The following is a 21848-nucleotide window of genomic DNA, read 5'->3' as shown; positions in this document are numbered from 1 at the left end:
GATTATAAAGAACCTTGAAGAGTTTCACTCATTACGGGCATTAACAATAAACCATATATTTAAACCTAGCATGTGAGGTTATATTGCTTAAAATGGCAGATGCACAAATAAAAACGAATTTAACTAAACAAAGTAAATAAATCTGGCATATAATAGCAACTTAAAACAAGGTAGGATGATTCCAGTTGAAAAACATTAGAGGAGAAAGTTCAAGGGAATACCCCGATAATAACTACTGAAGCTTATAGGTTGGTTTAAGGTTAAGTTTAGGATTCAGCTGAATAAAATCTTGTTTTCCCACCCCAACATCAATTCCTTAAGCCATGTTTTCAAATTCTGATTTTCCTTGAGTATCAGTTGTTTCATCATTTAATATCAAGGCAATGAAACAATATTTGCTCTTCACTCAGGAGGTAAGCAATGCTTCATCGATTTTTATGTCAGGTCATGAGGAACCCATAATTTTTTTATATAAGCTTTATAACTTTCTTTGTCAAATAGCAACAAAAGCAAACATCAATGAAGGAAGAAGGGGGAAACAAAGTTTCAGTTTGAACTTACAACAACATCCGATCTCATCTTCCCAAAGGTCTTGATTAAATGGGCATAATGATAGTCTTCCATTTGTCTTAAAATAGCTGTCATGCTTGCCACAAAGTTTCCCTGTAAAAGAAGAAAGACAATCAGTTAAATAAGTAAATATGCAACACAAGACACAGCTGTACTCTGGAAACTCCTGTAGGCATGTTGCAAAACGTACAAGTCAGAATATTTTAAAGAAATTCCTTAATATAACCCAAAACTCATTCTCCCATGAAACCATTGGATCCTATAAACTCAAAAGAGAATCCTGGAGTTCAGAAGGCTCTCCAGAACAGCATTTGCTATGCAGGGAGGAACATATGCAAGAGAGAGTCTGAGACAGGCACCCCCAAACTCGGCCCTCCAGATGCTTTGGGACTACAACTCCCATCATCCCTAGCTAACAGGACCAGTGGTCAGGGATGGTGGGAATTGTAGCCCCAAAACATCTGGAGGGCCGAGTTTGGGGATGCCTGGTCTGAGAACATCCAAAACTTTCCTTCCTCGCACAACTGGAAGTGACTGCAGCTCATGCAAAAGCTCCATTAGATCCAGACAAATCAATCCAAAAGCATGCATATTTTGTTCCTAATTAGATATAGCATAAAATTCAAAAAAGTACTTTCTACCTTCACTACAAAGTATTACCGGAAAATTACCAAAACAATAAGGGCTCACATAATCTCACAGTCAAATAAGGGCAATAAAATGATTCTTATAAGAAGTATCCTTTGAGATGTCTGTAATTTTTTATGATATATTTATATGCAAGGTCACAGGATTTATAAAACTCGCAATCATTGTAATGTCATGCATAACAAACATATTGATCCACACATATGAGATGAAACCAAAACACACTAGTTTCTTCCTGTGCTGATATAACTACAGCATTTTCTAAAACTACTCTTTTAAGGTACAACCTCATGACAGTGGAATTGTTTGCTACTGACTACACTCAGAAGTTATGGGTACAGTTGTGATTTGCAAACTCATGGCCTCAATGACTAATTATCTACATTTATTTCTGTTTCTGGTTAACAGCTTTGATCATATGCATATGCTAGCCTAATTCTGTTTGTTTAGCAATTTAAATTATGACGAAGAAGGGCAACAACCAAGAGATTAATATGGGGCCTGAGGGAAAATAATATGCAAACTTTCTATATGAATGGAAGCTTAGACTGTATGTAGTTCTTCAAGTGTATCAATACTAAAGAAAGATACTTAAACGGACTTATCTCTCATGTACATTTGTGACTTCTTTTCTCTTTAAATGGCTAATTATTTAAGATTAATGTGTGTAAACACAAACCCTCTCCTTCATCTGCCAATACCTTCAGCATTTATCAAGAGATCCTAATCCTGTCTTTTGTAATTGCACAGTATTTCTCTATGGGAATTACTACGATTATGCTGATAAGCAAATAAAGAAGATGAATCATTGCAGAGAGAGACAATTACATTAAAAAAATTTTATTAATTAGCACGGTTAAGAGCTAGAGAGATGAATAGGTTAATCCCATTAGCTAACTGTTATAGTTCTGTAGAAATGGAGAATAAAAAAACATTTTTTTTAAAGGAAACCTGACTTCTATAAAATGGGTAAAAGGATAACATGTAAAGATGGTAATGAGTTCATTACTGCACAGTTGTTTTTTATTTTAAAAAAAACCTGATTGCATCAAAAGAGTTCAGGGATGAGGCAAATGAAGGCACTTCTATACTTTCTCTATTTTTGGATGGGGTTCAATAACATACCGGCAAATTAAGGTTGCTCAAGTAAAGCTGATTTGGTGCAACAATACCAGATTCCCCCCCCCCAAGACCGGATTTTTTTTACAATAAGGAAAGTGATGTGAAAATGCACTGGAAAGTGTGATATAACATTTGCTTGATTTGCTGAAAACAAATTAGAATGACCGTTCAGTAAATAGACAACATTATCTAATATCCCTGCAAACAAAATCAGGGTAAATGCTCACCTTAAGACTAACTGTGCAGTCCTATTCAAAATAAATATGCTGAACGCTCTTCAATTAGTGAAGAAAGTAAGGTATACAATAATAATAATAATAATAATAATAATAATAATAATAATAATGTATTACTTATACCCCACCCATCTGGCCGGGCCTCCCTAGCCACTCTCAGCAGTACATGGAGGAAGGGCCAAAATTGCCATAATTGTGTACTTTCTACCAATAGCTTTTCTGCTTTTGACAAGTACCACACACACAGACACAAAAACAACAACACACGAGTCTCTCATCTGTCCTAGCTTTCTTTTTCACTAAGAGCACAACAGAACATGGAGGAGTGGGGGGGGGGGAGTTGTGGTTTTCTAGCTGCTCCTCAATTAATGTGGAAACAGAAAGCGGGAGATCCAGACCACCCTACACCCTACGCTGGGTAATATTTATTTATTTCCCACATTTTAATCTTGCTTTTCAGACAATTATGATATCACAAAGCAGCTCATGTGAATAAAGAAGAGCTGCCCTACGAACCAAGCTTACAAATAAAAAAGACAAGGCACCCGATGGGAGAAGAGTGGAAGGAAAAGATGCCACAGGGAGATATTCAAGGCTAGAACCAAGTGGTGAGCACAACCATTCATACGAAATTTGAGCCAGATTGATCTTCCCTTGTTAACGTTCTTGCCTGAATAGCAGTTGGTGACTCTTGGCACGCCTGGTTTCTGAGCAAAAACCAGCTAATAAGTCCATATGGCAACCACAGGATAGACATTTGCCTGTCATATGTTCTCTTTGCTCCCGGGAAATGTCAGTAGCAAACCATTCTGTTATGAATGTCAACACCAACAACAACAACAACAACAACAACTTATTACTTGTACTCTGCTTATCAGACTGTCCCCCCCCCCAGCCGCTCTAGGTGGCTTCCAACAAAATATAAAAGCACAACTGAACCACCAGACATTAAAAACTTCCCGATACAGGGCTGCCTTCAGATGTCTATGGAAATATGTCTAATGCTGAAACCAACAACTGGGTGCACATGTTCCTTCCCACTCAGGTACTTAAGGGTTGACGGCAAGGGTGGTATTCAACTATGGTTTACTCAGAGTAAAGGTAAAGGGACCCCTGACCATTAGGCCCAGTCGTGGCCGACTGTGGGGTTGCAGTGCTCATCTCGCTTTATTGGCCGTGGGAGCCGGCGTACAGCTTTTGGGTCATGTGGCCAGCATGACTAAGCCACTTCTGGCGAAACCAGAGAAGCACACGGAAACGCCGTTTACCTTCCCGCCAGAGCGGTACCTATTTATCTACTTGCACTTTGATGAGCTTTCGAACTGCTAGGCTGGCAGGAGCAGGGACCGAGCAACAGGAGCTCACCCCGTCGTGGGGATTCGAACCGCCAACCTTCTGATTGGCAAGCCCTAGGCTCTGTGGTTTAACCCACAGCACCACCCGCGTCCCCATTTACTCAGAGTAGACCCATTTAAATTAAAACTGAATTGAATACCATCCACTGCATTAACTGGACTGCATCAAGCTCAAGAGTTGTGCTAGAGGGAGCCAGTACAAGTCCCCACCTACACACAGAAATGCCTGCGCTGTTGGAACATTCTCCTTAACAATACTTTGAATTCACCCATTGCCTTTCCCTCTCTTATGCTTCTGATCTTCTATAATGAGTATTATAGGTGTTGTTATATTGCAAGAAGCATTGAAAAATACATATAAAGGAACACAGAAATAGATTTCCCTCGAGTGTAAGTACTAGTTTTTACAACATAAAAATATTCCATTTTCTTCTATTTCACTTAGGACAGTGTAATTCAGGTCAAAGAAACTGGTGTTTGATGCTCATTTAATTTTTATTGTAGCATTCAAGACACAATTGAACCTGCTGTCAGATTTAACCTTTTGTTTATATAACACATTTATACTTCACTTTATAATTCAAGGCATGTGTATTGCACAATGGGGTCTTTTTATCCCAACACTGTTGTTAATTTTGGAAATTCATTTCAAATGCTACACAGACACATGTATCTCAATGCTAAGTGTATCTATAAAGCCCTTATATCTATAATCTGACTGGTTACAAAGAGAAGTCCTTGATTTTCAGTTCTGATGAAAAGCAAAGTATGTAAAATTAAACCACAGAAATATTGCCTGTTTGGGTTTTCAAACCGGCTATGTTCCTCCTTCAAACAACATACAAAACCCGCTGGTTAAGAAAGAATGATTTAATGGGGAACTATTGCTGAAAACAAGCTTTGTGCCAAGAATACAGATATAATTGTTGCTCCAATTTCTATTGTAATACAATAATTACAAGAAGCACTTACAAGAAGTATCCTAATCCAGGAAGACCTCCATCCCTTGCATTTTCCCTCCTATGGGACATCTTCTGAATAGAGCTATTTTAATTATTCTAGAATCACTATTTTTTCCACTTAGCTTTGCTTTATTTAGTGTGTAACTTGCTCATTAACTATGCTATTTAATGATGCTAAAGGAAATGACATATCTGTAGATGTCTGGAAGTGTCTCATAGTATATAGCAGCTGATCCTAATTTGTAGATACATTTTGCAGAGATGACCAATTCCAATAACTAAAACTGCCAGGATTATTTCTCATGAAACACTTTATATATGAAAATACTCCAAAAAATAGCCTTTAAGTTGTCAATTTCTCCCATCTGTTTTTTTTTGTCTAAATACATTTTTTTGTCTATATACAAAGAATGCAGTTTATTTGTGAATGTGAATTTGCAAAGCAAAATATAATCTTTGTTGAACAGCAATGATCTATGAAGCTGACTTAATGTAATTGTTGCTATTTTCAATTCTTGCAAAGGAAGCGATATGAAGGGAGAGAGGTTTTGTAATTTATATATTTGAATTACATTCCACCCAAAAATCCATTTCGAATAAACTGTATAATCCAGGTTGTAATAGAATCCTTTATGGACAGAAGTCAACATTTTTTTAAATGGGCTGAGATATTGATCCTTCTCCCACCACAGAGAAGTTATTAAGACTGAATTACTCTTGCTTCTATTAAGATCTGGTTGAAGGCACAGTACATCATGGAACACAATTTAAGTAATCTTGATATTTCAACTATCTCAGTTGGGAGAGAAAGTTATTTAGCTGCTGTATCGTTGAAGGTTCAGGGTCACATTGTTAATTATATGACAAATTATATGCCCTATCCATTAACATTGCCGTGCTACAATGGCTCAACTACTCATACTCTGTTCATTTATGTCCATTTACTTTATTATATTTGTGCCTTTTGAGTATGGAATTCCACACTTTGTAAGTTTGGACATTTGTGAAGCACTTAAAGTTTAACATTGCTTCTTTTGATAAACAGGGAATAACTGTATGCGGATGCCAGAAGGCCATATGTTGACCTTTGTTGTGGCTACATAAATGCACCTTTACAATTACTCCTAGTGTAAAATTGAAATTGATTTTCAGAAAATTAGATTTTTCTTTATTCTGCCTTGAGCAATATGCTATATTAAGGGGGTGGGAGAGGCAAAACAGCACATTAGTATGCTATGGATCCAATTAAGTATTAAAACCAACTCCAGATTTTAGAAAAATTAAAGATATAAAACATTACTTGCTATTGCTCTCCAGTGGGTAGGCTGATGAAATATAATGCACATCGTTACAGTTCTAAATTTGGTTGAACGTAATTTAGACAATAACACCAATAGCTGGTATTGGGGCTTAATATCAGTGGTGCATTTAGATTATTGTAGACTGTGGACTTAAGGGCTCTTATTTCACTTACTTCAAATTGTGTTAAGCCAGCCCTGTTACTTTTGGGGACCACCCTGCTCATTCTTCTAAGTGAGACTCTGAATTTCTGCTTAATCTCAGAACTCCCCATATCTCTTTCCCCAGATCGTTCAAAACAAGCTGCAAGACATGCAAACAAATAATAATGGGAGTACCCCTGAGCATGTGTAGAGTGCTTTTCCCCATCGAGACTGAAGGGAAACGTGTTTTGATGTCAACGGCTGTGGCCTTCAAGGTTTCATGTGGCCCCCTCTCCTTTCAGAAATGAAATACCTGCTAGCTTGAGCTAAAACCCCTCTGAGAAACGCAGTGACATGATGTTGCTCCAGCTGAAGGAATTTAGAGGTCTACTTCAGTGTGCTCTGAATATTAAATCAATATGATACTAAAACTCTCAATAATTGGCAAGCAGAACTGCAGGCAAAACAGGGCTGAGACTATTTACAGTTCCCAAACCCTACTTAAGAAAGCTTAGCTCTGATACGATCTGCTTGTTTCCTCAAGCATGCACAGTTTCTAGCAGATCACCACTGCACAAGTAACCCAAGCAACTGCTTGAGACAGCAATATTTTTTAGGGATGCACCACATGAGTTGAGAGTTGTGTTCCAAGTTCCCTAGAGTGCTGAAAAGGATACTGAACACAACTCATGAGCTATATGGGATGGTGCAATATTTGCAAATAGCAACATTTGAAAGGGATTCTGGGGCACATCAGTAGCTTGGCACATCTCTTTTTAAAAAATTGCAGGCTTCGGGTGGAGAAAACAGGTCTTGCCAGCTCAGACTACAAAGTTAAGATGCTATGATGTTTTAAACTGGCTGCTTATTATTTTATTATTAATGACTATTTTATGTATGCTATGCCCTGAAAGGCAACCTAAAATAGTTGCTTAATTTATTAATTAGCGACTCTCTTTTTGGCATCATCTGCTGTGAAACCAATTTATATGTGGTGCTTTTAAAATATTGCTTTTATATATAACTTATCCTTTCCTGTTCCCGATATTCCCAGAACCCTTTCTATAAACAGCAAGTATACACATCATGCCCCACTTTCCAATTTAAGAAATGGAGGGCTGAATTTTGAGCTGACAAATATGTTTGGTGCTATCAACAAAAGGGACTTTTATTCAACTTTGTTTCTGCATTTTGTTACCAATTAAAATAGTAGCTTGAGATGACTTAGTGTTGTGCACTCTGAAGTGCACCCGCCCTTTTATTGCTTTAACTTGGTTGATTTCATTCGAACAAAGCTATGTATCTTTTACTGTCAAGCAGCTGTCAGAACTTTAAATTGTGACACTTCAAACAACTTTGGAGAGTTCCAGGGAATTGCAGAGCTAGCTTTGTGAAAGATAAGGACATAACATTTACCTTTCAAGTCTAGTGTATACTAAAATTTGATACCTGACAGCTAAAAAATAAAAGAGTCATTGTCACTTTGAAATCTGAGTGTGTAGTGGCCAACTGGCTATTGACCTATAAGTTGTCCTCAGATTCTCTCAAGCAGCAGTCTACAAGACAGATTGGTTACTCAGACCAGTGGGAAGCAGACTATATAACAAAATTGAATAAAAACTGCTTGTAAAAACACCATGGCCCTCCATGCAGCCTCCAAATGAACTCTTCCAAGCTGTAAACAGCCACTGCTCACTATTAATTCCTGATAAGCCTAACTCGAAGAAGCCAAGATGAACAAAACAAAGAAGACCTCAGACACTGGAGATGGGAAGTTATCCCTCCCCGCTGCCAGGCCTCTCTCTTCTGAACAAGGAGTATAGACAAACAGTACTGGATTTTAGCGGTGCTATTCTACACACGTCAACTATTCAGAAGCAAGCCCTACTGGGTATAGTGTTGCAGCCTCAACCAATGACGGTTCCATTATGGCTTCCAAAACAGAACACATAAATATTATCTAGTGTATTAAAAAACAGCCTCAAGTGAAGCTTTCTATCTTGTAGTTCATCAACAATAGGAATAGCTGCCCTCCAGGAAGCCCAGGACTGCCTGGCCCCTAAGAGTGGGTTGTATTCTGAGCTGTGTGAGAACGCCTAGAGGCTTCAAGGTTTCTAGAATGCATGACTTTTATCTACTTTGTTGTCATTCTGACTGTAGTTACCTTGTGCTACTTAACCACCAGTGTAGTGTCTACAGTGGTGCCTCGCAAGACGAAAATAATCCGTTCCGCGAGTCTCTTCGTCTAGCGGTTTTTTCGTCTTGCAAAGCAACCCTATTAGCGGTTTAGCGGATTAGCGCTATTAGCGGTTTAGCGGCTATTAAAGGCTTAGCGGCTAAAAGGCTATTAGCGGCTTAGAAAAAGGGGGGGGGCGAAAAAAATTGCAAGACTCGCAAGACGTTTTCGTCTTGCGAAGCAAGCCCATAGGGAAATTTGTCTTGCGAAGCGCATCGAAAAACGGAAAACCCTTTCGTCTAGCGGGTTTTTCGTCTTGTGAGGCATTCGTCTTGCGGGGCACCACTGTATCCTAAAAAATACCTGGACTGAAGAGGAAAATGTTAACTGCTCTCTTTATACCTAGAATGTGGCACACTTTTCTCTTTCAGATGCTGGGGGTTAGAAAATGATGAAATGATGAAACAGAGAAATCACCTTCAGCTTAAAGACTGTGTTGGGTCACTCTGATGAATGATGCACAAACTGATCACAGCAGTGCATCAAACAATTTAGGGCACATAATTGTGTAGCAAACAGAAAAAAAAGCAATAATAATGTTGATATTAAAATGTTTCACTGATGGCACCCATTAATTTAAACTAGATTCTCTGCTAAATGCAATTGACAGGATAACACTTTCAGAGATGAAGTGGGAGAATACCTAAAGAATACACAAATTATTTGAAGATATTTTGTTCATCGAAAAAGGACTCGTTTCATAACCGCCACTTTCCTAATGGATGCTAAACAAAACATTCCTGATATGTGTTATTTTTGCACAGCTGTTACAGTTAATCTCTCTGGATTCAATTCTGCCTGGACAAAGTGAAAATGTTGAATAATAAAAAGTGACCTAGTTTCTCTATATAAAATATCTGACTTTAGAACAAAAGTAGAATATGAAAAGCTGGAATTTAAATGCAACAACAATCGTACACACATACACCTTTCCCACCTGCATTTCCTATTTCATACTTCACAAGTACACACCAGAGCTCCCATGGTGTGGGCTGGTTGCCCATATTTGCATGCCAAAGACTCACACACAGCAGCTGAGAGCCTGGTTCAAATGTGCAGCTGAACATGTGGAATGCCACACGAATAAGCATGCTGTGCTTGCTGAGGATCACGTTTAAGATATCGTCTCAGCGAGTGAGTTGCAGCTGAAACGTTCTCTACCACAGAACTTACATAAGATTGAAATCCTATTTTCAGTCTGTGAGGCTGGATATAATATTCAAAAATAAATTGCTGCACCACCATAGTTTGGGACAATGAAGAGGATGGAAATATGCAAAGGTTCCGTGGCCTGCCGCTAATCCCGCAGGACTCAATTACTACAACCAAGTCTCAAGTGAATTTTGGTGGCTGACAGGTCATTTTATTTCTCTATTTATGCATTCTGATTTACAAAGCTTGAGAAACAAGGAGAAAAGAGGTGTAGCACAGAATAAATGGGTAGCTGATGGATTGGTTTGCTAGATCTTTGCCGTGGTCAAGCAACTGCTGTAGCAGTTCTGAACTCCCTTGCTCTGTTTAGACCCTGCCTCTCTTTAGCACACCCTGTAATCTCTGCCTTGCTCTTCTTTCTGCTTTTATTCAGTGTCTAGGCTCCTGTTTCAACACCTTGATCCCTCTGTTGCTGAGTCTTATTAAGCTATTCACGCACCTAACTGTATTAGACCAAATCACATATGATTTCATTTTGCCTCCTTTACTCTCACGGTAATGTTCATTTAGAGATGCCATGATGTTACTGTGCAACTATCGTAAGCAAAGGAGTACACATAGCAGGGCTGAGCAATATATCAATATATCGTCCAAAACTCATTTTAAGTTCATGTTGTGATAGTGGATTGATGGCTTTTGACTTGGCAATATATTGCGAATCATGATGTGTGTGCTATGCAAAAATCACAATGTGGAAAAAAAACATGAAGCCAGCCAATGTTTCTCTTGATACCTGCAGCCCCTGTTAACTCTGCTGGCTCAGCTCTCCCCTGCCTCGTGCAGGGAGGCAGCAAATTATAAGAGTAGGCACCAGCAAAAATCACAATGTAGGAAAAACCGTGAAGCCAACCAATAACTTCTACCTAACTCCATCCAGTGCTTTTTTTCTAAAAAAAATGTTTAGGGGTACTCTCATTTCCTATGCATATTGAAATACTGCCCCTCAATGAGGCCAAACTTAGATTCACAAAATGTTTGGGGGGTATGCATACCCCTGCGTACCCCCAGAAAAAAAGCACTGGCTACATCCTTATTTCAAATATCATGATATATTGGCATATTGCAAAGTTTAAGGTAAAGGTAAAGGGACCTCTGACCATTAGGTCCAGTCGTGACCGACTCTGGGGTTGCGGCACTCATCTCGCTTTATTGGCTGAGGGAGCCGGCGTACAGCTTCCGGGTCATGTGGCCAGCATGACTAAGCTGCTTCAGGCGAACCAGAGCAGCACACGGAAATGCCGTTTACCTTCACACCGGAGTGGTACCTATTTATCTACTTGCACTTTGACGTGCTTTCGAACTGCTAGGTTGGCAGGAGCAGGGACCGAGCAACGGGAGCTCACCCCATTGCGGGGATTCGAACCGCCGACCTTCTGATCGGCAAGTCCTAGGCTCTGTGGTTTAATCCACAGCGCCACCCACGTCCCTCATTGCAAAGTTTAGCTGGTGATATATTGCGATACTGAAAACCAGGTATCACCCAGCCCTAACACATAGTAGCAAAATTGAGAGTGTGTGTGTGTGTGTGTGTGTGAATAAACACACGCAAAGACACACTCATGCCTGTACAGATACTTTGCCCGTTAGGAAAGGTACTGTGATGGCCTGGGATTCCGATTCAGAGGATGAACCGGAGGAATCCCAGCCTGCACAGGAGTCCCCGCCTCCAGGGCCGGCTGAACTGGGGCAGGGCCTTGATTCTGAAGAGCCTGCACCTGTGCCGGATCCTCAGGAGCAGGCACCAGGTGAACCCACTCTGGCTCCGGAGGTGGTTGAGGACTCAGTGCCTACAGGTGAGTCTCCCCCTGGGCCCAGTAACCCTTCGGCCTCTCCTGAACTGCAGAGGCTCAGGGCAGAGAGGCGAAGGGAACTGGTTTCTCCCAGGAGGAGTGCTCGCCTTAAGGCCCGCCCCTGGCCTCAGAGAAGATAAAGGCCAGTCAGCCCGGTCCCAGGTTGCGGGAGCAACGTCGTCGATGAGCTGTTTCGGCCAGCATCCAGTCCTGTTTCCCCAGTGTTCCTGTCCCCACCCGGCTTCCTGCTTCGGACCTCACCTCGCTCCTTGATAACTGTTTCCATACCAGTGACCCAGGACCGGACTTTGACTACGCCAACGGTAACCTTCCCCCCGGGACCAGCACAGGTACATAGTATAAAACGGGAGGCTTAGCCACTGTCATCGATTACTTATGGCTGGGGATTGGTCTGGTATAAGAAGGTGTCAGGAGTAGGCTCACACACAAGTAGTGTACTGCTCTTACTGTTCTTTGTGTAGCAGCAAATATAAGAGCCACTTACGAAATTCCTACTATAGATAGTGGCATCAATGTGCTTCTAGCATCGCTTCAGGGCTTTGTTGAATCAGTGTCCTGACCATCTTATCAACAGAAGCAAAGCCTCACTGAGGCACATATTTAAAAAAAAATCCACCCAAAACAACATAAAGAGAAGCCCAAAAATATTGATCTGAGTAAACAACATAAAGCCTAGAACTCCTACATTCTAAGCCTAAAAGAACAATTCCTCATAGAGCCTCAGGCAAGTTCTTATGTTCCCTACCTTAAGCTTCCCACTAGAAATCATTAATACCACTACTTCAACTTACAATGTTATGAGTAAAAAATATATTTCTACACCTATCACAACTGCTTTGAAGGCAAAAGGCACTATATAAATCAGTGCTGACAGTCAATCCTAGAGGAATCCTACAGAAAATATGTAGAAGGATATGATTCAGAATGTCAGTATTGCAAAGAGTTTTCAATATACAACACATACAAAGACAGTGTAAAATCATCCAAATGGGGCAAAGTATGCATAAGGCATCATCACATACACAAACCAGCACAATAAAAACATTCCCTTTTGCATTCCTTCCCAGTGATGCTTGTACTGGATTTTCAAAATGCTAGCTAAAGCATTGCAGTTGTATGGATGACACATCATCTGGGACTTTAACTAATAGACAAGTCTTTGTGAACCAAAGAGCTTTGCAGGGATTGTTTTTGAACTCTTTCGCATATGCTTCCACAGAGACATCTGTAAGCTTCCTATGCACTACGAAAACAGCATATAAAATATGGCTGTAATTTGCTCTACTGCTTTACTTGCTTGCCTCTGCATATACATTGATTGCATGTATTGTTGAGACAGAAAATGCAAGAAAAACAAAGCAACATGTTTCCTTTCCGTGGAGGAACTAGTAATACTGTGATTTGAGGCTTAAATATCTCAGTAGAAGGTATGACAGTGAGACAAATTTGCATGCTCCTTTAAGCCCTCACTTGATACAGTTTTGAATTTTTCACAGATGTGATGACTGAACAGGTATACGTGTGTGTATCTAAAGAGGACCCATTTCTTAAAACACTTGTCCTAGCACAATTCCACCATGTTCAATGGCATGGTATTTCCCCCCAAAATGACACTAGCAACTGGTCCACCCATGTTTACTGTCTGAATAGTGGATGCTCATATGCACTCTCTTCCTCCCTCTCTCTTCCTATATATGTATGTACGCATGTATGTGTGTTTGTGTGGGGGAGGGGGCTCTTTAGGATGTGCTGCTTCTTGCTTGTTTTCCCCTTGGAGTACACAGACTTGTGAATAGTCCCTAGGAAGGTAGGAGTGGGGTTCTACCTGGGGGCTGACAACAGCTCTCTGTCCTGGACTTCTCTTTTGCTGCTCTTTGAGGCTGTTGGGTTTTCTGGGAGACAAGGGAGCAGCTACCCTGTCATATACAGTAGTACCTCGGGTTAAGAACTTAATTCATTCTGGAGGTCCGTTCTTAACATGAAACTGTTCTTAACCTGAGGTACCACTTTAGCTAATGGGGCCTCCCGCTGCGCTTCAGGAGCACAATTTCTGTTCTCATCCTGAAGCAAAGTTCTTAACCTGAGGTACTATTTCTGGATTAGCGGAGTCTGTATCCTGAAGCGTTTGTAACCTGAAGCGTCTGTAACCCAAGGTACCACTCTATAGAGTAGCATGCTCCCCATTTTCTCAAGTGGTGAGAAGTTCCTGGGGTTAATGGTACCTCACTCCAGTTTCCTTTGCATGGCGGAGAACTGGAGACTTTGGTTGTTGCTTAAAAAAATAATAGTTGCGTTATCTGTTTATTTCAGTTTTAAAAAACATTTACTTACAATGTGTATTTTTAACATCTACAACCCACCTTTCCTCCAATGAGCTGAAGGCAGCCTAGATGGTATTTTCCCCATTTTGTTTCAACATCACCACTGTGAAATGTGTGGGGTATTAGGGGAGGGGCAATACCTCTGGTGGAGGCCACACTGTGCTCCTTCTAGGGTATTTCGTCCACCTTTGGTCCCCACCCTGCACTCACCTGTGGCTCCTAGAAGATGTCAGCATGCGACAGTGGCCACACCCAGAACGGCTTCAACTGGCCAGCTAAACCAGATGAAGGTAGCCAATGGGACTTCACACACACACCCCGACATGCACTCCACTGTCTCTTAAAGCAGACAGCTGCCAAATGTTAGGCATGAAAGACTGACCCAAGGTCATTCAATGAGCTTCATGGCCAAGTTGAGATTTAACATGGATATCCCCAATCTTAGTCCAACACACTCTAACCACTACACTACACTGGTAGCATGAGCTCCAAGAATGCAATAAATTTGCAAACCCACATCAGGTTCCCAGAGAGAAAGGCCGTAAATTCAAGGTGCCTTCAGCCAACTCACTCTCACTCTCTCTGCCACTGCACTTTACAAACTGCAAACTGTCTGTCTACACCTACACACCCCTGTTCCTTTAACTCAATGGAGTTGTGACCTTCTCCAAACTTCGATGGGTATCTTGTTCCCATAGAGAGGGAGATTGCCAACTCTCATCCAACCATTAGTTCCCATCAGCAGATTATTCTGGGCTATTAACTTGCAATCTACACAGCAAAAGAATGGCGAGGCAAGAGTCCATAACAATATAAAAAAAGATCAAGAAAGACTAGCCTAAAATGAATGCTGCACCATCCCGTGCGGCACTCATAGTGCCCTAAGTTATAGCAAGTTTGAATTTTAAATTCAAGGAGTTTCCAGCAGTGCGCCATTGCCTCGGTTTTTGGAAGCGATATCCAGTTGTTTCCTTCCCTGTTTATAGCCAACTGGAAACTGGAATTTTGGAACACAGGTGGCTAAATTCTAAGAATGCACATTTCCATAAAAGAATATTTTTATTTTTAAAAAGTTTGTTTATTTAAACTTTCCTTCAATTGGAATGATACCTCCATTGAAATGAACAGAGTGATTTAAAAAAAGGCTTCAACCTGAAAATTCCGTGGAAATTAAATCAACTCACTGATGAAAACCTTGGGAAGAGAGAGTTTCCAATTGCGGGCTGTCCTTCGCTACTCACCAGGCCTTTTTGGAAGCTGCAGCCTTTTTCAATCTGCCTACATATTTCATTTTGCATTTCCACACTATTTAACTACCCAACTATTTAACTGCCCTCAACATTACCTGATTTCACACCTTTTCCAAACCATTCTTGGGGGGGGGGGAAATCCCCCGCCACAGTTGTACTCCCACAAAATAACTGAAAATACCCCTTCAGAATTGGACCGCTGAACAGATTTTACCCTGCCAAGTTCTGGTCCAGAACCGTAACAGAAATTTTCAATATTGTCTTTTCAACAAAGACATTTCCAGATAAATAACTACAAAATATTATGTGAACAATATTCTCCAATATGTTTTAATGTTTTCATCTGCTTCACATATCACTACATTAATGCCTTTTAAGATTGACCTTTCTCTTACTTCAATATTGCTCTACAGAAAGATAAGGCAGCGTATCAAAAGGATTAAATTTTAAAGTAGAAATGGAAAATTATGCCTATAATTTAGCTTGTCTAAAAGTATAAAGCCATTTTAAAGAATGGAGCATTCAGTACACGAAAATCTTATTCAGTGGGTTATAGAGCACGTTGTTATCATATCCCAGTTATTAACTACAGAGTTTCACAACTAGAACAAACCCAAGGATGGTTTTAATCAACTTGCATTACTTGCTTTAATGCAATGAACAGTTTATTAGACGACGTATGAAAAATGTTCTTGCTCTTTTTTCCATTTATCGTTTTCAAGTGCAGATTTGTGGGGAGGGAGTGTCTCTAATAAAGAACTTCAGCTCATTTTGAGCTAATTTTTTTGTTGTTGTTTTCTTTGGGGAATGCTGCTGCTTTTCAACTGGGCTTTCCCCCCTAAACTTTTCTGTCAAACATGAAACAAAGAATGCACTTTTATTTTGTTTTCATAAAGCTCAGATCAAAACCAAACCAAACTGTGCCACTGAGACTCGTACAAATTGAATTGAAAAACAGACTCAGCAAATGCAATAAAAATTCATACCACATTACAGACAGTACTTTTTTCATTCAGGTTTAGCAGCAAATCTTGTTTTTAATTTTGCAGTGTTAAGGCTTCATGGTAAATTAGTAAATGAATTATCATCATCATCAACAACAATAAAAGTCACAGGTGAGAATGGCTCTTTTAAGAGACAGATGAAATTGCAGAATCCTTTCCCAAGGAGAAAAGCCTTCGAAAATTAAGAGTTGACACATAATATGACTATGGAAAGTTCAAAGTATTTAAATATGTGATAACCTCGAGGCCTTCAGAATTCTCTTCTGCACTGAGGACTCGCCAGGAAATTAGACAGCGCCATCTAGGAGTGATCCAAGGCATTTGCTACCTGAGGTGAAGCACAAGATGGTACCCATCTCCCAGCCCATGTACAAAATCTAACCATACTGGCAGCTGATTCTTACTTCAACACTGATGAGATCACTCACTGGCTTAAGTGACACAGGCAAGTCTATTGGCAAATACAGTTCTGCCCTTCAAAGGCTCACTGGTGCGCCCTTCCTAGGAGCATCTGTCACCTGAAACAGTTGCCCCAGTCTACCTAGCAGGATGTCCTGATTTGGAACTATCTTATATCAGAGGAAAAATTATTTTAAAACAGTGCTAAATAAATTCAACTTATATTCACCTCCAGAATAACCTATTAGACACCTTCCCTCATTAACTCAACCTTGTGGGTTGGATTTTTCTGGAATCCACTTCTAGCTGTTATATGATCCTTGGCATAAGATAAGACTAATTACATTGGTTGAGAATCACTTACATGCTTTCATTTCTAAATGCCAAAGGGTCTCAAAAGTACTCAAAAAGGGTGGGGTGTAAGACTAAAGGATAGAGAAATTCAATATACATGTATTCCACAACTAGTCCACTAGAGAGCCTTATGGAGTTTGGGAGACTAGCACTAAACAACTAAGACAATTTTATTTTTCAGAGAGAAATTTCCTTGGCTATAAAATTTAAAATGTTGCTTTACCCTATAGCCTGTGGCAAGGCTTCCTTGCCTGAATCATCTAGGAATAAATTGTCTAACCCTACAGCTTTCCAAACTGTGTGTTACGACACGTTAGTGTGTCGGCTGCAGTGTGTAGGTGTCACACGAACGATCCCCACACTCCTCCCAGGGCTCAAAAAGGGTTGGTTTAACCTCCGCTTTGATAGCAAAACTGAATTACTGTGTCACGAAATGATGCATGTCTAAAACGTGGGTCACCAACATGAAAAGTTTGGAAAGCTCTGCCCTAGTCTAAGTAAGTCTTCACCACCCACTCATATTGCTGCAATATAGGACAGAGGGAAGTATGGGTAAAATATGTTACTTGATTTACTCTGAACCCTTTGAGGGCTGTAGCTATGTGAGTGAGCCCATCAATCTGTCATCTCAGAAAACAATAATTTAGGTCCCTGTCCAAATTGCTATTGTGTTTTTCATCAAAATCTCAAGAAAACAGTAAAAGAGATTTAAAGGGGAAAGGGCACTTTCCCTCTGTAACTACCATGCAACAGTGGTGTTACAAGGTTGACCCAAAGCTATATTTGGACATTTTTATATTTATAGGTCAGACAGTCCTCTTTCAAATACACCCCAGAGAACTCACTAAAAAACAGTATTTTTTATCTTCTTATACTGGTGTAACTTCCAAAAGTTCACTGAAATTAGTCCTTATTTTACAATTTGTGGTCTGTGGGGGGAAGGGAATAAGGTACCCTTTTGATAGATATTAAGTTGCTGGAGAAGTGAGGGGAAAGAAAAATGTGATGCATTTTCACCAAGATAACCACAATCGAAAAGAAAATTAGATGTTCTAGCAAGAGAAACAGAACTGTGAATAAAAGCACTCAGTGTTGTAAACGCTGAAATGAAAAGTTTTAAGAAATATCTCTGGGGGTTTAAATGTAAGAAAATGGTTTACTTGCAGCAAGCTGAGCGCTTAAAAAACAAGAGGTTGAGATACAATCAAAGAAGGGAGCTTTGTCTGCTGTGCTGTGCATATGAAATGCCTCATCCACTGAGATACCTTGAGGTTCCGGGTTCGTCTCAGAACGAAATCACCATGAATACCATATTAGCAAATAAGGTGCAGGCCAGGCATTGATCACTGAAGACAATGAGAACAATAGAAGTATCATCTACTTCTCAACAGGGGAACTCAACAGACTGCATGGCGACAATTTCTGAAATGTACCCAGAAATTGTTAAACTTTTCCACTTGCACCTGGTAAATTTGTCTGGAGGAAGTGAAAAGCACTTTCATCTTGGCTTTTTTCTCAGTAAAAACAGGATTAGTTCATTTGGGGACTCTAAAGGAAGATTGCTGTTAACATGAAAAATAAGTGGCATGGCGTGTCAGTAGAGCCATCCCACATTATTCAAGCATGGGCATGAAGAGAAGGCTTGCTATACTGAAGTTCTGAAAGGAGAGCTGATATGCCTTATTTTATAGAACTAGCAAAATCCTGAGTTGTTTATTTTATGGTGCTTGAACAAAAAATAATAATTATTTTTTTAAGGGAAGAATTTTAAAGTTAATTTACCCACATGCAAAAGCCGCTGGATTCTAAACGTCTATATTACATTTCTCTTGAAAAATACAACTTATGGCAATCAAGACTTCTCAGAATGAATGTTTTTTCTGAGTATGGGTAAGAAAGATAGAAGATTTATAGCCATAGGTCCCTCAACATACAAAAGTAATAATAGATTTTGGTCAGTTCAACACCTAGAAAATATAAAAGGTATATTTGCGGGGAAAATAACCAGTTGTTTCAAAATCCAGTGTTATTGAATTTAAACTTCGCCAGACATAACTGATTTGAGCAAAATGAAATAAATTGTATATGATGTTTTAGAAAAGTGTTATTGGTTTTGCTCTGGGAACAAAGAAAAGGGGGAGTGCTGAGAAGAACAGCTAATCTAAAAGAAGACTGGCTTACACCCAAAGATAACCATTGTGATAGTGTAAAATATTTCTCTTCGTGCAAAGGAGAATCCCCAGTTCCACAGATTATTCATTCCTGCTGCCTCCTATGTTATTCCAGAGGGTTATCCAACCTTCAGGAACAGCATTTCAGAGGTTCATTAGGAAGAGAAAAGGTGTAAAATGGTTGCATATACGATATGAAGAATTTCTTACAACCGACATGGACAAATATGGCATCAGAAATTGACATATCTGGGCATCTGCTGCATCCATGTCTTAGCTGCCCACCACTGACAGAACTGAACATATCTCCTCTGGCACATCATAGGCTCAGGGACAGCACAGAGGAAGCACAAAGCTGGTGAGATATTCATGTTTCCCCACCACCACATACAATCCAGTTCAGCTAGCAACTGCACCAAGAGTCCAGTAGCAGGCAGCCCCAGCAATTTTATTTTAAGGGAGCCTAGAGAGCATAAAGCAGGTTTAGCCGTGAGATAAAGGAGGATGGCCACTGGCAAGAAGCCTCCAGGAAGAAGCAAAAGGAGGAATGACAGATACTCCTGGGGAACATGAGTAGGAGAGTGCCGGTGTGCTTCCCATAAATGTCTGGCTGACAAATATGGGAAACAAGGTGCTGAACTGGACAGGTCTTTGGTCTGATATACCAGGGCTGCCCTTATGTTCAGTTCAAGGTCTTTCCCTCTCTTACACTGAGAGAGAGCCATCTTGTGTTTGTATGGAGAGTCCAATGGAGGTGGAACAAGAACCTACTTCTGGTCTCTTGCTTGGACCCACATAAACCTGGATCTAGTCTTGGTACATGTGTAATTTATATGTTTATAATTTATATGTGTAATTTAATGTTTTATCACTTGAGAACTCACAACTGAACAGCCTCCACTGAGTGTGTTCTGTTTGAGAAGCACTATCCAGTGATTGGAGGGCAGGTCTTTCCTCTGTGACTGCTTAATTTGTAATAGGGGACAAGGTGTCTGAAATACAGTTTAGCCATTATCATTGCAATATGTTCAGCATATTCTAGGGCAATTTGGTTTGCACCAATCAACAACTAAACAGACCTGACCAGCAGTCTCTACAGTTTAGCCATTATCATTGCAATATGTTCAGCATATTCTAGGGCAATTTGGTTTGCACCAATCAACAACTAAACAGACCTGACCAGCAGTCTCTACAAAATGACAGTCAGTTCTCATATATCCTCTAAATTCCTTTGCAACATGCATGCATTCTTCAGAAAATAAATGAATGTGGAAAAGATTTGAGGAGCAGAAAAAAATAAGTCAACTGTTCTAGTATTGTTCTCCTGCAAATCTCAAAACAACCTTCCTCAGGCAAGGTCCATATGGTTTTAGTTCCTATAGCAATCGCCCCAACCACTTCAAACTTTAACACATACATACTGACATATGGAAAGCTATAAGGAAGGAAATTTGACGTCTAGGATGTTGCCCCTCTAATTACACCATCTTTAAATATGGCCTCCTTTATAATCTTTCAATATACCATTACAGGACAAACATAAAAGAGGCCTTTTCCATCTATGAGATCTGCACACCCATATTTCTCAAGGTTGTTAAGCAGATGCTTTCTTAGTTTAATAGAGGTATAAATTCCTTTTACCTCATCATGTCTCACCACAGTGTTAAAGGCTGCCATGCTGGTCATTGAGGATGAGGAATGATTTGGATTTTGCATTTACCGTATTTTTTTTGTTCTCAACAATAGTATGTTTTTCTTTGTGTTTTGTTGCCAAGGAATCTGTTCTACCGCTGAATATCAAGCCTTAATAAATTCCTTAGCCGTGTGGGTGGGTGAAGTAATTAAAAAAAACCCCAAACCACTTGTGCACATATTATTGAAAATAGAACACGACAAGATGTGGCATATATTATCATCATCATATAACAAATTTAGAACAATTGCCACAACTATCTTCTATTGAGGCACCGTGACATTTTCTTTCCAGTGTTCCTTATTACAAACATGGATACTGAAAGATAAAATTGTAATTTTATGGCACCCTTATGGTACTGGAAGAGGCAGCAGAGTACAATGGCCTGGGCACTACAGCATTCAAATTATGTGACATAAACCTCTGGAAAACCTGCAGTGACTGGATATAACCAGATGGTCATGAATGGATTCTGGTTCTGTGCTGAGTCACTCACCAGCATTCTGAGCATCTTAGGCCTGGTAAACATGTGCAGCAAAATGAGGCAGTAGACTCCTGAACTGATAGAGGAGAAGGTGGATAACTTGTAGCCCTACAGAAGTTGTTGACATTTGACCCTCATCAGCCCTAGCCAGCACAGCCTCTAGTTAGGAGCTATGAAAGCTGTCATTCAACAACATCTGGAGGACTATATATGGATAGTTATTTTTATTTTTGACATGTGAACGCAATTTAAAAAGTTACCCCCACTACCACACACACAGTCAGACATGACACAGTCCATTTCACTACCTAATTCCTACTGCGTTCTGCTTCATGCAAAGAACAAGCCTTAGTCTTCTAAACAGCTCTTTCCTGTAATGTGTTTTATGTATGCTCTCCAGCTGTAGCACACCATGCAATCTTAACACAATTTCCCACAGGATAATTCAACAAAAATAATTTTGTGTTTGTTCTCATAGAGCAAATTAGGGAGGGAAAAAATATTTATTATTCAGATGGTCGAAAATATTCTGTACTGGAGAATAGGTCTGCAAAACTTACAAATCATCCGTAATGGTG

The 21848-nt window shown here is 39.9% G+C and overlaps 1 protein-coding gene across 4 annotated transcripts in view; it reads right to left on the bottom strand.

Annotated features, from left to right (window-relative positions):
• The window catches only part of DOCK1 (dedicator of cytokinesis 1), a 362659-nt gene that overhangs the window by 141041 nt on the left and 199770 nt on the right, over positions 1 to 21848 (bottom strand). For all 4 annotated transcript variants that reach the window (XM_081005188.1, XM_081005189.1, XM_081005191.1 and 1 more), the window contains exon 28: positions 562 to 663. In XM_081005188.1, the coding sequence (XP_080861314.1) occupies positions 562 to 663 (102 nt within the window). The remainder of the gene's footprint in view (positions 1 to 561; positions 664 to 21848) is intronic.

The sequence above is a fragment of the Podarcis pityusensis genome (genome assembly GCF_964106645.2).
Source record: "Podarcis pityusensis genome assembly, chromosome: 5".
In the NCBI taxonomy this organism is placed as follows: Eukaryota; Metazoa; Chordata; class Lepidosauria; order Squamata; family Lacertidae; genus Podarcis; species Podarcis pityusensis.
The sequence above is the reverse complement of the archived record's forward strand: the minus strand, read 5'-3'. Positions and strand labels throughout refer to the sequence as shown.